General features: G+C 36.6%; 1 protein-coding gene across 2 annotated transcripts in view; it reads left to right on the top strand.

Moving 5' to 3' along the window:
- CPED1 (cadherin like and PC-esterase domain containing 1) overlaps positions 1 to 17,045 on the top strand; it is a 417,833-nt gene that overhangs the window by 70,421 nt on the left and 330,367 nt on the right. For both annotated transcript variants that reach the window (XR_005010444.1, XM_036758868.1), the window contains exon 4: positions 14,035 to 14,141. Coding sequence is in view for 1 of the 2 variants with exons in the window: in XM_036758868.1 (XP_036614763.1) it covers positions 14,035 to 14,141 (107 nt within the window). In the remaining variant the exon portion in view is untranslated. The remainder of the gene's footprint in view (positions 1 to 14,034; positions 14,142 to 17,045) is intronic.

The raw sequence follows: 17,045 nt of genomic DNA, 5'->3' as shown, positions 1-17,045 counted from the left end.
ATGCAACTAAACAATAATAAATAAGATTTTATTCACTATATTGCAAGGAAGGTTTTTTTTAAAAAAAGAACTTCCGTTGAAATAAGAAAAAGAATAATCTTTGTATATGTGAAATGTTTCAATTAAAATTAATTTTACTCTAACTCCAGTATTACATTTTGTAATATACAAATATAATTTAATTTGATACTAGGAAATCTATGTAGATCTCTTGCTAAATATTAATTGTCAGAAGAAGATCAGTATAAAATATTGGTCCTCTATAATATCATGTACTACATATTTTTTACAATTCCATTGCAAACCATTCATGTATTCAAAGTGTCATTTTAAAGCTTAAGTTTTTATATATTTTTGTGTCTAGATATTTTCAACTCAGAAAATTTATAAATTTTTCTTTCCTCTTTTTCTTTGTGTGGCAAAGAACCAATATCTATTCTTTCACTTACCTACCAAGTTATTCTGTCAGATTTTGTTAGAATTCTGGATTATCCATTTACTTTATCATTCTACGTTATCCATTTTAAATTAACAGTGACATATGTTGTCAGTCAGTCAACATTCATTTAAGTGTCTGCCATGTGCCAGGAACTGTGCTAAGCACCGGGATTATAAAGAAAGACAAAAATCCCTGTTCTCAAAGAGATCGTAGTCTAATAAAGGACAAAACATGCAAGCAACCATGTACAAACAACACAAATAGAGTAAAACTGGGAATAGTCTCAGAGAGAAATCATATAAATTAAGGAGGACTGGGAAAGGATATGAAGGGCTTTAAAAGTCTGAGGCATGTATGCCCTTTGACCTAGCAATACCACTACTAGGTCTGTATCCCAAAGAGATCAAAGAAAAGAGAAAAGGACCCAATTGTACAAAAATATTTATAGGAGCTCTTTTTGTGGTGGCAAAGAATTAGAAATTGAAGAGATGCTCATCAATTGGGGGATAACTGAACAAGTTGTGGTATGTGATTGTGACTGAGAGTAGGATGGTTTCAGAAAAACCTAGGAAGTCTTATATGAACTGTTGTAAAGTGAAGTGAGCAGAACCAGGAGAACATTGTAAACAGAAACAGCAATGTTGTAATAATGATCAATTATAAAAGACTTAGCTACTCTGATCAATATAATTATCCAAGACAATTACAAAGAACCCATAATGAAAATTACCATCCATCTCTAGAGAAAGAATTGATGAACTCTGAGTACAGAATGAAGTATACTTTTTTATTTCTCTACTTTTCTTGGTCATGTGTGTTTATGTTTTCTTTTGCAACATGGCTAATATGGAAATATGTTTTGCCTGACTTCACATGTATAACTGATACAATGTTGCTTGCTTTCTCAAGGAGAGGGGGAGAGGCAGAAGAGAGAGAGAGAATATGGAACTCAAAAATTTTTTAAACGAATGTTAAATTTTTAAAAATATATATAATTTGAAATAGTTAACTAAATAAAAATACTTTAAAAGTTAAACTGAGGATGTTATATTTGATTTTGGAAGTAAATGGGAAACACTGGAATTTATTGACTGGAGGAGGAGTGATATGGTCGGACCTGTGCTTTAGGAAGATCAGTTTGACAGCCGAGTGGTAGATGAAGTGGGGTTTGAGAAAGGCAGAAAGACTAACCAGCTGACTATTGCAGTAGTCCAGGCCTGAGGTGATGAGGTCCTGCACCAAGGTAGTTGTAGTGTTAGAGGAGAGAGCCATGTGTGAGAGAAGTTATGCAGGTAGAAATGACAGGACATAATCACTGATTGGATATGGGGTGGGGGAGAAAGAGTGAACAGTCAAGAATATTTAGGCCAAGTGACTAGGAGGATGGTGGCAGCTTCAGCAGTAATAGAAAAGTCATAAACAGGGGAGGCTAGGAGGAAGGTGCAGAAAATACTGAGTTGTTTTGGACATGTTGAGTTTAACATGTCTATGAGACATCCAGTTTGAAATATCTAAAAGGTAGTTGAAGAAATGAGACTAGAGGGTGGGAGAGGGTTTAGGACTAAGAATCATCCGTGTAGAGGTAAAAATTGAAACCATGAGAGCTGATGAGATCACCAAGTGAAATACCATAGATAGAGGAAAAAAGAGAGCCCAGGAGAGAGCCTAAGAGACCCAGTTATCAGGCATGACCTGGATGAGGATCTGACTGAGAAGCCAGAAAAAGAGCAGTCAGACAGGTAGAAAGAGAATCAGGAGAGAACAGTGTCACAAAAACCTAGAGAGAAGAGAGTATGGGAAAGTTTGCATCTGACTATACTTATGGAATTTAAGAATCCTCATTTTGTTTCCAATAGGGAATTAATTTATTTTTACAATTTAATTACCACAAGAATAGCTTTTTCAAAAGTCTTTTAAATTGGTTAGGGTCTTATATCTTAGCTGAAGAATCTCGGTCAGGAAAACCTGTTTTTGATTCCCACCTACTAATTATGTGAACATGGGTAAGGGAGTAATCTCTTGATAGAGATTGTGAGGCTCAAGTGAGATCATATATGTAAAGCACTTTGTAAACTTTACCTCAATCTAAAAATGGCATCTATTATTATTATTAAAAAGCTTCATTGTAAAGTGAACCAATAATGTTTAAGAATTAGTTTCTGAAATGAATATTTCTCCAGACTGTCCTCTAGAAAACAAAAGTGTTCAAGAGGACTACAACAGTGATATGAAAACTCTTCATAAGGAAATCATTTAAAACCTGTGAGAGGAACCTCAGTGAGTCAAATAAAACAGAAGCATTTTCTAAAGAACACTTTTCATTAAAAAAAGAGGGGGAGGTCATTTCTTTCCTGATACCCTGTGTACTATATTCCATTCTTACAGACAGGGTCTTCATAGAAGGAGATTTTTCATTAAGAAAGTAAGTTTTAAAATGATCATATTACCCTGATTTTGTAAGGGTACTCGAATCTTGGAAGCCTGAAATCTTTCATAGGAGCTAGTGTATATTGATGCAGCCTTTGTGATAGAAGCTCTCATGAAGGGCCCAGGTATACTTTAGGGTATTTCTCATGTCTTCTTTCTGTCTTGTCTCAACCTATAAAATCTGGGAATTTCATTCTATGACACCACCCAGTGTTTTGCCATCAATCCACCTTGCCAAATGCACAGTTCATAAGGCTCAAAGAATAAAGTTTACACGTCAAATAAAACAAAAAGATCTCTTATCAAACCTCATGGAATACATTAAGGGGAATTGTATGCCCAGTACTTAGCACAGTACCTGGCACATGGTTGGTACTCCTTAATAAAAGTTTATTGACTGACAGAATAAGCATTTATATAGCACCTACTGTGTGCCAGGCACTGTGCTAAGAAGTGCTTTTCCCCCAAATGTTATCTCCTTTGATCCCCATAACATCTGCTAATGAACAATCCTTTCCCAAAGACTTGTCTAGTCTGTCAGGCACAGTGATCAGGTAGGGTACCTAGCAGGCACTGTTCTTCATAATCCTTAGTAGCACATGGCATCTTTTTTAGGTTTCTGTGACTTCTGCAGTTCTCTACAGCTTTGAGGGGTCAGAGTCCAATAAGTAGGGTTACTAGATCCTAGTCTCTTGCATTTAGAAGCAGCTGGGTGGTGTAGTAGCTAGAGCCTTGACCTTGGAATCAGAAAAAAAAATAGAATCTGATCTAAAACACTTACTAGCTGTGTGACTCTGAGTCAGTTACTTAACTTCTATCAACCTTTATCATCTGTAAAACAAGGGTAGGGATTGTACCTGTGTTTTCATTGATACGGGGAACTCTCGGATGAGAAAACTCCCTCTACCAGTACAGAACAGCATGTTTTCTGCAACGTATAGTCTCAGAGTTGCCAAGAGTACTGAGAGGTCAAGCTCTTTACCCAAGATCAGATAGCTAGTATGCATTAAGGCAGGACTTGAACCCAGGTTTTCCTGACCAGCCCTCTATGCTACTGCCATCATGTGGCCTCTCAAAACAGAGTTATTGGGAAAATCAAATGAGATAAGACTTGAAAAACACTTGATGTGCTATACAAACGTTAGCCATTATTAATAGAGGTGGAAGGGGCTTTAATGGGTATATGCTCCGAACCCCTAATTTTATAGTTCATGAACTGAGTGAAGCCCAGAAAGGTTAAGGGCCTTGATCATGGTCACACAGGTAAAAAAACAAGAGAATGGATTTGGACCCAGATCTTTTGACTCCAATATCTGCTCTTCTTTTCACCATACCAATCAGAGTCTCTTCTGCTATTCTCTAGCCTGTTTCTCTGCCCAAAGCTCTGTACAGCTACCATCAGGTGATGTCAGCTCATCTTTTTTTTTTCCTCTAAGGGAAAAGTCTTCTTCTTTTGCAGATCTGTCTTAGGATAGCAGAGGGGATATTTTGGATTTTCTGTGTCATGATGGCACCGCAGCTCAAATTCTGGGTCAAGCCAGGGTGCTTCCAGTGTGATGCTCCTCCTCCCTTCTGCTATGTTTGCTGACAACCTCTTGCCTCATACAAGTTCACTCATAAATAGGCAACACTTCCCTCCCCCTCACTCCTTGAATTTTCAAATAGTCCTCTAACATTCAAACCAGGTCGGGTCAGGGTGGTTTTATACTCTTATGTCCCCTTTCCTCTAGTTTCGAGAGGATGTATTTCCCCCCGCCCCCACTCTGCAAGCACTTCCCACCACTCTAGAAGCTAGACTACTCAGGTATCTACCTGAAATTGTACCTAAGCTCCTCTTATCCCTTTAGGGCATGCTGGATGGGGTTATTCAAATTATTCATGGCAGTTTCTCAGTTTAGAAGATGTCTAGCAGTCCAGATTCACAAGATAACATTGATTCTGCTCTAACTAAACACTCCCTTGGTCTTACAGTATGCCAAGGAGAGGGAAAACAATTTGAAGATCTTGTATCTTCTGTAATCCCCCATACACTGAATCCTCTGAGCCACTGAGAGGACAAACATTGAAGCAGGAAATTGCCTGTGTAGTCCTGAGCTGGATGGTCATTGTGAGTTATGGGAGCAATGGTTCTGCTAGAAGGAAGAGGAAGCATGTTCAAGAGTAATTCTGTGATGAAGCAAGGGCAAATGGCCCTCAACATGTATGTGGCACAGGGGACAGAGCCAGGACTGAAAGTGACAATGGTAGTCACAAAGCTACTATAGTAATCGGCAGAACCAGGATCTGAATACAAGTCACCTAACTCCAAATCCACTGCTTCCCCCCCCCCACCATGACACTATAGTGTTAGCCTGTTATTTGTGGGTAACCTACTAGGTTCACAAGATCATATATTTAGAGCTGGGAAGGGCCTCAACAGCCATTTAACTCCCTCATTTTACATAGGAGGAAACTATTCTCAACATATACCCCATATCCTTATGACAGATAGACATGTAAAGACTAGGATGAAGACCCAAAGAAGAATTGCCTTTCAGTGATACTTTTCTGAAAAGCAAAGTGGTGTGTTGAATAAGAATACATGAGTCTTAGAGATTGTGTGAATCTGGCCTCAGTGACTTCCTAGTATGTAATGGGGTCAGGTCATTTGACTTTACATGGTTTCACTTTCTTCATCTGCAAAATATGGATAATTTTGCTTGCATTAGCTGTCTCCCAAGGTTGTTGCAGACAAAGGAGTTGGTTAATGTAAAAGTGCAATACAAATGCGAATTGCTGCTGTTACCATTATCATTTCTCCTAGAGGAATGCCAAACATTATTCAACTACCTCGGGTCCATCAAGTAAACTCTCACTGTGTCCAATATATATTTAATCTAGGGAATAGAAAATTAGACTTGGCGCTTGTGGTTATTTATCCTGGAAACCCTTTGGACAACCTCATTTTCCCAGCTTCACTTTTAAAATCTGTTCCACTCCATTCCGATTTATAAATTTTATGGGAAAATCTCCAATAAGTATGTTGCACAGAATCTAATAGTTGTCTTTATAACTTCTTTAAAGTTTAACTTAAAAGATAACATTTTCTTATGTGAGCCATACATCCTTCAGTCTAATAATCTGCAAGACAGAGTACATCAAGATAGCTTTTCTCCTTCTTCGATTTTAATGATTTATTCTCCCTTTCCCTTCTACGTTTCCACCTCTATCAGGGACATGGTGAGATATTTGTTTCAATATTCTGATCTAGTTCAACTTATTGGTCTGCTGCTCATATTTTAAAACCGTATTCAGCAACTTAGAAATTCTAAGTTGTCACTTACTGAAAATAAACACTGATTTATGTGAACAATCCAATCAAATAAATATTTATTAAGTGCCTACTATGTGCCAGGCACTGTGCTAAGCACTGGGGACACGATTTTTAAAGGAGAGTCCCTGGACTAAAAAAAGCTTTCAGTCTAAAGGGGGACACAATACAGAAAAGGAGGCAGGAAAGTAGGGTTTGGAAGACATAGGACACCAGGGGATACCAGGGTAGGGATGGAGGGTGGGGGTGGGGGTTTATCTTGTTCCACAGAGTTGAAACCCAGGCAGGGCAGCAGACAAAACGTAGAGTGAGTCTCACAACCATCTGCTGCTGTCTGGATGAAAAGTCCTGACCCCACAGACCATATCGACCATGGAGGTCCTTTCTACAAGCCAGGAAATGATTGTTTACTTTGAATGGAACAACTCCTCAACGCAGATATTTGGTATCAGAAAGTAGAAACAAATACAGAATTCTTACTGATAATAGTGAAATGTTAATGGCTCTGGATGGCCAGTTGGAAAGCAGTGACATATATTACAGAAAGACACTTGTAACTACTCTTTGTAAGCATCCTTGTAAAAACTATCTCTGGAATCTCACCATTGCCATGAGGCAGGTACTGTGGATATTTTGCAATTGTTTGGTGCAACTGGTCACTTGTCTGGTAGGCTATGGATTTGTTGGCATTTTTACTCCCTTTCAGGTAGATAAAGAAGTAGAATCACAAGAATTTGCCTGTCCTGCTCTGTGGAGGCAGTCAGAGAGGGATGGGGACATGAGAGTGAAAGAGACCATTTTGATTATGAAAGAGACCTATGAAATTTTATGCTGTTTAAAAAAACAAAACAAAACTGTGCATTAAAAAAGGAAACATTCTCATTCATCTTATTCATTCATTTCTATTCATCCCAAAGTTCACTCCCCAAATTGATTCCTGGTCCTCATTATATTGTGAAACTTTTAGCTACTGCAATTCCTAATGAAAAAAGAGCAGTTGATCCTGTTAAATCCTTTTTATTTTTCTGTGTAGCCATTTAATATTATCTGTGAATTTTTACTTCAACTGGGCACTCTTGGAGTTATAGAGTCTTATCTAATCCCTTCTCCTCCCTCTCCTCTCTAATCCATTCTACACACAGCTGCCAAAGTCATCTTCCTAAGTCACAGGCCTGGTCGTATCACTTGTCTGCTCAAAAGCTTTCAGGGGTTTCTTATTTTCTCTAGGGTAAAATTCAAAATCTTCACTTTTCAATAAAAGCTCTTTACAATGTGACTCCCCAACCTACCTTTCCAGACTTATTTCATTACTTCCTTCATGGAGTCCATGTTCCTACCGAACTGCACTTTCCCAAACTCAGCAATCCGTCTCTCTTTGGTCCCTTTGTATAGGCTGCTTCCTAAGCCTGCAACAAACTTGCTCTTCGTCTGCACCTCTCAGAATCCTTTAATTCCTCCTAGACAGGGAAATTTTTTTTTTCTGTCATAGAACCCTTTTGGAGTCTGATGAAGTCCATGGATCCCTGCTCAGAATAATGTTTTTAAATGCATAAAATAAGATCCATAGGATTACAAAGGAAACCAAAAGTTAAAGAAATAAATAATATATATATGAATATATGAATTTAGATGGAGAAAATATATCATCTATCAATATATTATTCTTATTATAAAATGTTATATTCTATAAACATATAATATATATTTCCCAATCTAAAATCTATCCACAAGCCAAAAGGTCCAAGTACCTCAGGTTAAGAACTCCTGTTCTATGCTTAGGTCAGATGCCACCTACTCTAGGAAGGCTTCCTTGACCTCCCCAGTTGTATTCTTTTACTTTTCTAGATATGACTGTATAATTCTCCCCACCCCCAAGAAGAAAGAAAGCTCCTTGAAGATTGTTGAGTTTGGGAAAGTGCAATTTGGTAGGAAAATGAACTCCATGAAGGAAGTAATATGAAATAAGTCTGGAAAGGTAGATTGGGGAGTCACATTTGTAGTTAGCTTTGATTGAAAAGTGAAGATTTTGAATTTTATCATAAAAAAATAAGGAACCCTTGAAAGTTTTTGAGCAGACAAGCTCCTTAAGAGCTGGAGCTGTATTCTTTTTGTCTTTGTATGTCCATTACGTAGCATTCTATCTCATACAAAATAAGTGCTTCATAATTACTTGCTAAATTAAATTGAATAAAAATGTTCTAGATGTATCATTTCTTTCAATACTAGTTCAAAATCGCATCAAGGAGACTTTCTTGATTAAACACATCTAAATCTGATTATTCCTTTAATAAGTTCCTACTATGTTTCTACTGTGGAAAGAATGGGAGGAGAATGAATGAGGCAACTAGGAAACACAATTCCCATTCCTAAGGAAATTTAATCTACTTGGAGAAAAAATGTATGTAAATGAAGCGAATATAGAGCAATTCAAAAGAAAATATGATCAAATATTAAATTATGTCACACAGAGTACTTTAAGAGTTTGGGAAAGCTCCCTGTGGCCTAGGGTTAGTCTAGGAAGGCATTCTAAGAAGAGGTCATCTTGAGTTTGATCTTAAAGAAAACACAGCATTTGTATTATCAGAGAAGAAAGGGAAGGGCATTCACAGTTAAAGAAGCCAGATGAGCAAAGACACAGGATTGTAAATATGCATATTATATACACAGGATTCTGTAAGGAGATAGGCCTGACTGAAACAGACAATCTTTTAAAGAAACATAAGACGCAGAGCGTTGTAGAGGAACGACTTTTACACCAAACTGTGGAGTTTGCAGAGGGAACCATAAAGTAGTACTGGGTATTCATTTCTTTTTGAATGACTAAGTATAAAGGAAACATGATGAAAATAGTGATTTAGGAGATTAATTTAATAGTGGATTAAAGGATGAATTCATGGGCTGAGACTAAAGGCAAGGAGATCCTTTATAAGGGTGTTGAAGCCATTAAAGCCTGCACCATTGTGATGGCTTCATTACACCTTATATATTCAGTTAATAAGAATTTGCTTCTCTATGTGTTGCTTTGGAATTGTCACAGTCTTGGAATCTTATGATCACACTATCACAAATTTAGAGCTAGAATGGACCTTAATGGACCTACTTAACCCAAACCCCTCAATTTAGATATGAGGAGCTAGAGCCTAGTGAGGCTCTTATCCAGGGTCACCCCAACAGCAGAGTGAGGATTTGAACCCTGTTACTCTGACCAGACCAAGCACTTTGCACTGCATTCCTTGGGGATTTCTCATAGTACTTACTTAGTACAATGCTTCATGCTCTGAAAAGCTACAGTAAATGCTTATTGACTGATTTCAGAAGGTCATCCAGTTGTAAGTTTTTAGTATTTAAATAGATTTTTTTTTCCTGAAAGTTTAGAAACATTTTGGGTATTTCTGCTTTTGTGTGGGGTGTGAAGATTTAAAGGGAGAGACAGTGGTGGTATTAAGGGAGATGTTAACAAAGTCCTTTGATTTAAAGACTTGGGCAATATATCTCCTATTTGAAATGCTTTCCTTTTTTTTATTCTAGCCTTCTCATAACTGCTTGAAATGTTTAGCTGGGAATCTTATGAGAGGAGTTTCCCTCTTGGGATTTTCAGTATTTCCTCATTTCAACTAGAAGTAAAACAGAATGAGAAAAGACTTTCTCTTTTCCCCTTGAATCAAATCAGGAAGTATTGGCTGAGAAGCAGAAGTGTAGACTAAGAGAAAGTTATTTGAACTATCACACAGCATTCCATTTTGACTTGAATTTCTGTTTAAAGTGTATATAAACAAGTCTGTGGTTTTCTCAAAAGTAATAGTGTATAGGGGAGGCATGGGAATTAGTAGTGCAAAATCATCCAAAAAATAACCATAATTTATTTTGCAATATTTTCAAATCCCAAGAATAAATCCTTTCAGGTCTCCTGAATTGTGGTAAATCTGCTCTGCTGGTATGACTATATACATATGTTTTCATATACCGGGTGTCCTAAAAGTCTTAGTGCAATTTAAAGCTATGTACATTTAAAGTTTATTTTGATACTTTTTGTTCACTTAAATTTTCCAATATATCCCATCCCTTTCCCTCTTCGATCCTTTATAATAAGGATTTAAAAACAAAACAGAAAAAAATAATCCAGCAGAACTAACCAACATACCAAAAAAATCAGACATATATATGCAGTGTTCCACGCACATATACCCTCGACCTCTGCAAAGCTTAGGGAGAGGTGCATTCTCATATCTCTTCTTTAGGGCCAAGCTTGTACCATTTGTATATTTAAAGATGTTTAATGTGAACAAGGAAATAATGTAAGAGCCTATATTTGAATTTGTGCTCTATTATATGGGCTCCTTTGTGATGATACATTTCCTTTCTATCAGAAAAACAGGGCAACTCACTGCATTGTACAGTGCTTGCCAAAGAAAAGTCACTAGATTAGTAAGGAGTGAAATTTCATGCCTAAATGTGATGTATCTTTGTTCCTTTTACTATCTGTTCCTTTCATAGAGGCTGTCTTTGAAGTCAAAGGGTCCCTCAGTGCCAAAAAATGACTCTACGGAATTTCAAAAGAGATGCGATTTGGATCATCATTTAGTAACAGTTTTTGTTTCTTGGAAGCTACTTTATTCAATGTGAAGACAAATGAGCTCATGGCAACAATGTAAAAATAAGACCAGTAGCTTTTACTACCGTAATGACAAACAGAACAGATGACGTATGCAGAAACAACCAAAAAGTAGCATTTATACTATTTCCATTCAAAATGTAGGAGATAGCTATTTCAAAGGTTGGTAGATTTAGAGCAGAGGACTTTAAATATCATCTAATTCAATCCCCTAATTTAAAGATTGAGAAACTGAGGTGCAGAAAGGTTAAAGGAGTTTTCAAGGTCAAAAACATATAAATGGTGGGATCTACTAGATCCAAAATGTAGTCTTATGACCAATTTTAGTGCTTGTTGCACTGTTCCATTTACCCAGGTTGACAAGATATCAGGAATTTTTTTTATAACTATTTGCTGGGTTTATATGAGTTACCAAATTCTAGATCATAAGATTATAAGATTTAGAACCAGAAGTTATCTTAGAGATGCTCAAAATGAGAGATTCTTAACCTAGGATCCATGAATCTGCTTTTTGGAATAGATATATTGTGGTGGAGCAAAGATGGCAGAGTAGGGAAAGTATCGGTTGAACTCTTCTAACATACCCATCCAAACAACTTTAAAATAATACCTCAAATCGAATTCTGGAGCAGCAGAGCTACCTGCTGTTGCAACAGTTTGGCTAGCAGCTGTTGTGGGGGTGAAAGACCAACACAAGCCCAACAACAAAGATGCTGCCAGCACAGGTTCTTTCGATCCACTTTACTAGGAAAGTAGCATTAGGGGATTATTTCAAACCAACATACAAATATTATTCACTTAGTTCAGGGGCAAAAGCCAGCACCCTGAACTTCAGAGCACATATAAACAAATTACAAACATACATTATAGACAGACCAAATGCAATCCATAGTTACCAAGAAACCATCAACATCTAAGTTCAGGAGCTGAGGAGCTCATAACAGTGCCTGGCCCAGAGTCATGTGCCACTCCTCCTGTGGCTCTGAGCCCCAAACAAATAGCTCTGGTCTCTCTTTTTATAAACTCGTTAGCCATCGTCAAATGTCATCTGAGCGACCAGAACTCAGGCTCCTACCATTGGCTCTGGCCTTAGCAACTCCCCTTAGAACCCTGAGGGCTTCACACCCACATAGGCTTAGCACATAGTAGATAGGGGTTTGGGCCTGGGGCTTTTCATCTAGTAAGGCTCAATCAAAGACACTTAATTAATTTATAATTCTAAAACAGTTAAAAAAAGTCCCAACTTAATTGATATTACACCTGCCAAGACAAAGCCAGACATTATATGAACAAAATGCTCTTCACACAAATAAAGACAGAGCTCAACAATCAGAGAAATATTAATTGCTCATGGGTATACCAAGACAATATAATAAAAATGACAATTCTACCTAAGGTAACTTAATTATTTAGTGTCATGCCAATCAAACTACCAAAGAATGATTTTGTAGAGCTAGAAAAAATGGTAACAAAATCCATCTGGAAAAAAAATTTATAGGAAGTTTCTCTGATAAAGGACTCATTTCTCAAATATAAAGAAAACTGAGTCAAATTTATAAAAATAAGAAACTCAAAAATTTTAAATGATTGTTAATTTTTTTACATGTAACTGGGAAATATTTGATGAAATAAAAACATATTTAATAATATATATTAATAACTTTACATCAATATAATTAGTTTCTACTTTGGAATTTTAAGTTTTTTATACATTTAAAAACATTATTCTCAGGTGTCCGTAGGCTTTACCAGTCTTCCAAAGGGGTCCATCACACACAAAAATGCCAAGTAGTCCTAATCTAAACAAATACCCTAATCTTATAGATGAGGAAACTGATGCCTAAAAAAGTATGTGACCTTTTCTAAGGCCACACAGGAAATGAGTATGAAAGCCAGAATTTGAATCCAGGTCTTTCTAACTATAAGATAAATATTCTTTCTACTATGCTTTACACTTTGTTAAGATTTCTGTTTCTCTGTGGTCACTGAGAAATAGTGAAATGCATTTTTTCCCAGGGAACTTTTATTTCATTAGAGCAAAATGAGTGGTATGATCTGTAGTTAGGCATATTATCGACAAATAATTGAGCTCCTACTATGTGCAAGTAGCTGAGTGCCTTTTAAAAGAGAATAAAAGACTAAAGTAGTAGTAAGATAGGAGAGAGGAAACTGGGTATCTTTTATCGAAAGAGTGAAAAGTTTTTAAAATTTATATGTACCCTACAAAGTAATCTGAGATTATTTCATCAAGTAATCAACTGCTAACATGTTGGTTAAAAGAGACTTCCTGGTATGGTAGAAAAAGCATGGGATGTGAGTCAAAAGACTTAATCTCAGATCTGCCCCTTTTGAGCTTTGTTACTTTAGCTAAGTTACTTATCTGAATACTTCACATTCTTAACTGTCAAATTACAGGGTTGGACTAAAATGATCTCTAATATCCGTTCCAATTCTAACATTCTTTGATTCTGGGATTTATAGCTCTGTCCAAATTATTGGTCCATCCTCATTACCTATATTGGATTTGTTATGTTGATTATATTTAGATGATTAACTCACAGTGTACAGAAGGAAAGTTATGATGTTGTAGTTGAAAGAACACTGATTTTGGAGTTGAAGGACCTGGGTTTGAATCCTACACCTCTGCTGTAAATACTTGTCTGATTTTAGACATGTCACCAAAGCTCACTGGGCCCTACTTTCCTCATCTGGACAATGAGAGAGTTAGAATAGAAGAGAGTCTAATGGATGAAGTATTGGAAATTTATAAAACCTAAAACAAAATTTCTAGTAATTAATATTTTGACATTCTAGAATTGCTGTTGCTTGGCTTTATAGTTATACCCCAACCAAAACATATCTTTCACCAGACAAAGTACTGCACGGTACTATTCATTTTAAATGAGTTAAAATTTAATCTACTTTGAAATTTATTTTGAGAATTTCATATTGTTATTGAAATTTATTTTGAGAATTTCACTTGTTAAAATATTTGAATATTCTAGGACTATTAAAAGAATAGTGAAATAAACAATGAAACAAAAAACACAGTTGAAATTATTAGTCTTGGAGGCCATAAAGGTTAAAATTTTATCATCACTTAAGAAATTAAGAATTTTTTCTCACTTAGATTATCAGAATATCTTTACACTTATTTCATAAGCTTTTTTTTTACAATTTTTAAAAAAAAGAGTTATGTGATTTTCCACCTAATTAGTCAACAAATGTCTGTTCTCTTCATATCAGGTGAATCAGGCTCTTGGGATCTTCTCATCTGCCTGCCTCCTAGGAAAGCTGATGGAAAGCCCTGCATCATGAAAGAAGACTTGTTCCAGTTGAACTTGCATCAAAGGGTATAGTATCAATGGTATTTTTCTCCTTGTTTCCTTATTATCAAGTAGAGAATTACTATTATGGTTAAATTCATACTAGGTATCAGTGCTTAGAGATCAAGGAAGAGGAAAAGATGATCTAATCTCATTTTTTTACCCTGATTTGGCAAATGGGAATAACTAGTTAATTCAACTCTGCCCTATAGTTAGGGTGTAAGTGCTGTACTTTTTTTCCCTGTTAGAACTCCCCCAATTCAAAAAACAGGCTGGCCTGTCCACACTGTACCAAACTAAATAACATCATCCCTACTTTTTAAATTAGAGAAACATCTACTCCATTGTTTTATCTTTTGTAGATGGTGCATCTTTTCTTCTCTTAACTCACATCGCTGTTCTAAATGTGTTATCACATTCACAAGGCAGTCAGATGGTGCAATAGGTAAGAGTACTGAATTTGAAGTCATAAACACCTAAGTACAAATCTTTCCTCAGGAACGAGCTGCGTGACCCTGGGCAAGTCACTTAACCTCTGTCTCAGTTTCCTTAGCACCTAGGGTTGTTATGAGGATATCATGAAGTAACGTATGTACAACACTTTGCAAAGATTAAAGTGCTATGAGAACATTAGCCATTATTATTGTTATTATTATTATTGATATTGTCAAATTAATCAAGTCCCTTACTGAGTTCATTAGAAAATTATATGTAGTATTTAAATTTGGCATTATGTCCATTGGGGTCCATTACTTGGACTTATTGCAGGAGGATCACAGAAGCCAGTCAGTGCTGGAAATAGTAGGACATTTAATTCTTTGTGTTTAAGGAAAGACCATGTGATTTTACAGGAGGGTACCCAAGGGAGCACTAAGGGCGAAGCAAGGGCAACAGGGTATTAGGGTATATACCTTCTCTCATCCCCTGAAAACTTGGATATCAGCTGATGTCTCCAAAACTAAGGTACTCTGCTAACTTCTCTCCATATCTTCTCCACAATAAAGCTACATTTGATGCCTCCAAACAAGGAGGGGACAAGAGCAGGGAATGGGCATAAATATGATACCTTGGGCCCAGTGGCCCATTGCTAAGAAGGAGTCCCAATGAATTTTTGTAATGCTACTCATAGATGTTGGCACATTTTTATACCAAGCTTTCACTGGTATTTAAAAATCCATCTTTTTCATGTATGAGGTCAGCTCAGGTTTTTATAGGAAGTATGTTAGAGGTCATCTAGTTTAGCCCTATCATTTTATAGATAAGGAAGTTGAGGTCCAGAGGTGAAGTGCATTACTCAAGGTCACATGGGTAGTATGAGGCAGTATCCATTGACTCCAAATCTAGGATACATTCTGCTGCACCATGCTGTTTCTGGGTCATAGAAACTTATCCTTCTTAAGCAGATCTGATTGGCTTCCTTCCTTTTAACCCCAGGCCAGAGGATACAAATTAAATTAGCTAATAAAAAGGAAACTTCTGGGCATAGAAAATTCCAGATATGAAAAGGTTCCAAGAGGGAGCGGGGCAGAAAGGAAGGGATACTAGGCAGAAAGAGAAAGTGCAGCTAGAACAGAGACTTAGGAGAACAGGTCAAAATCATCCATAGTCTTGCTTTTCCGGACTACATAAATGTCTAACATGGGGAGAAAAACAAACCAAGAATTATTTTCAGTCATTAGATTACATTGATGTTTGCATGTTTTCAAAATTTTACAAGTTGGGTTTGGGTGGAACATTTTTTATTCAGCTAATGGAACTCTTGAATTCTGCTTTACCACCCACTATGAAAAAAAAATTAAAAATAACCAACAACAAACAGCTGTCAGTGATCACAGGGAAGTACAGAAGAAAGTATACATGGAAACAAATACTTTATTCAGAGGAAAAATATGTAGAAATGAGAAAAAAAATCCAAAGCGTACAGTCAGCAGTTTAGAAAGAATAAAATGTTTGGTACTTTTAGAATAGTTATTTATAAACCCTCTCATGTGTGACCAGTACAAGAAGAGGTGTGGAGAGAAGGGAACAGAGCAATAAAACTAGGCTTGGGGTAAGGGGTAGAACAAAATGATGAAGGGTGTTGAGGACATAAAGAGAATAAGAAAAAATACATCTTTAAAATCAAGCCTTATGAGTTCCTTATGAAAACTACCATTTTATAGTTATTTGCAATTTATGATGCACTTTAAAAATCTTTTTTCAAAGTCAAGCAAAACAAACCCATATGCTTTGCTTGTCCAAAATGTATGACGCATTCTGAACCTTGAGTCTGTCACATTTTTTGTCAAGGGGAGGCAGGGGCGTCATATGTTTCATCTTGTTGGTCCCTGAGTTTGATCACAATTCTTGTCTTTCAAATTTGTTGTTCTTTACAATGTTATTGTTCCTGAATAAAATGAGAAACTTACTAAGTAGCAAGATGGTCTATCCTACTATCTGGGATTGCTAATAAGTTTTTCCTTACATCAAGCTAAATCTGACTAGCTGCACTGATGCATTTAGGGCCAGAGGACCTAGGTTCAAATTCTGATTCTAATAATATAGCATTATCATTGCAATAACCCAGGTTCACAAGCTCAGTATTATCAACTCCAAAATCTCACTCACACCATACATGAAATAAGTTGCCAAATCTTAATGCTTTTATCTTGTCTTACATGTCCTTCTCTCCATTCCCACAAACATCACCCTGGTTCATTCCTCATCACTTCTAACACGGACTCTTTTAATAGCTTCCTATTTGACCTGCCTACATCAAGCATCTCCCTACTTAAATAGATCATCTACACAGCCTTCAAAGTGACTTTCCTCAAGCATAGGTCTGAAAGTTGTCCACTCTTACTCAATAAATTCCAATTGCTATTTATCAGAAGCTAGATGGAACATTGTCAGCTAGGTGGCACCACAGTGTCCTGAGCTCTGGGTTTGGAG

This window comes from Trichosurus vulpecula, chromosome 5 (genome assembly GCF_011100635.1).
Source record: "Trichosurus vulpecula isolate mTriVul1 chromosome 5, mTriVul1.pri, whole genome shotgun sequence".
Taxonomy (NCBI): domain Eukaryota; kingdom Metazoa; phylum Chordata; class Mammalia; order Diprotodontia; family Phalangeridae; genus Trichosurus; species Trichosurus vulpecula.
This window is presented reverse-complemented; position numbering and strand designations above follow the sequence as displayed.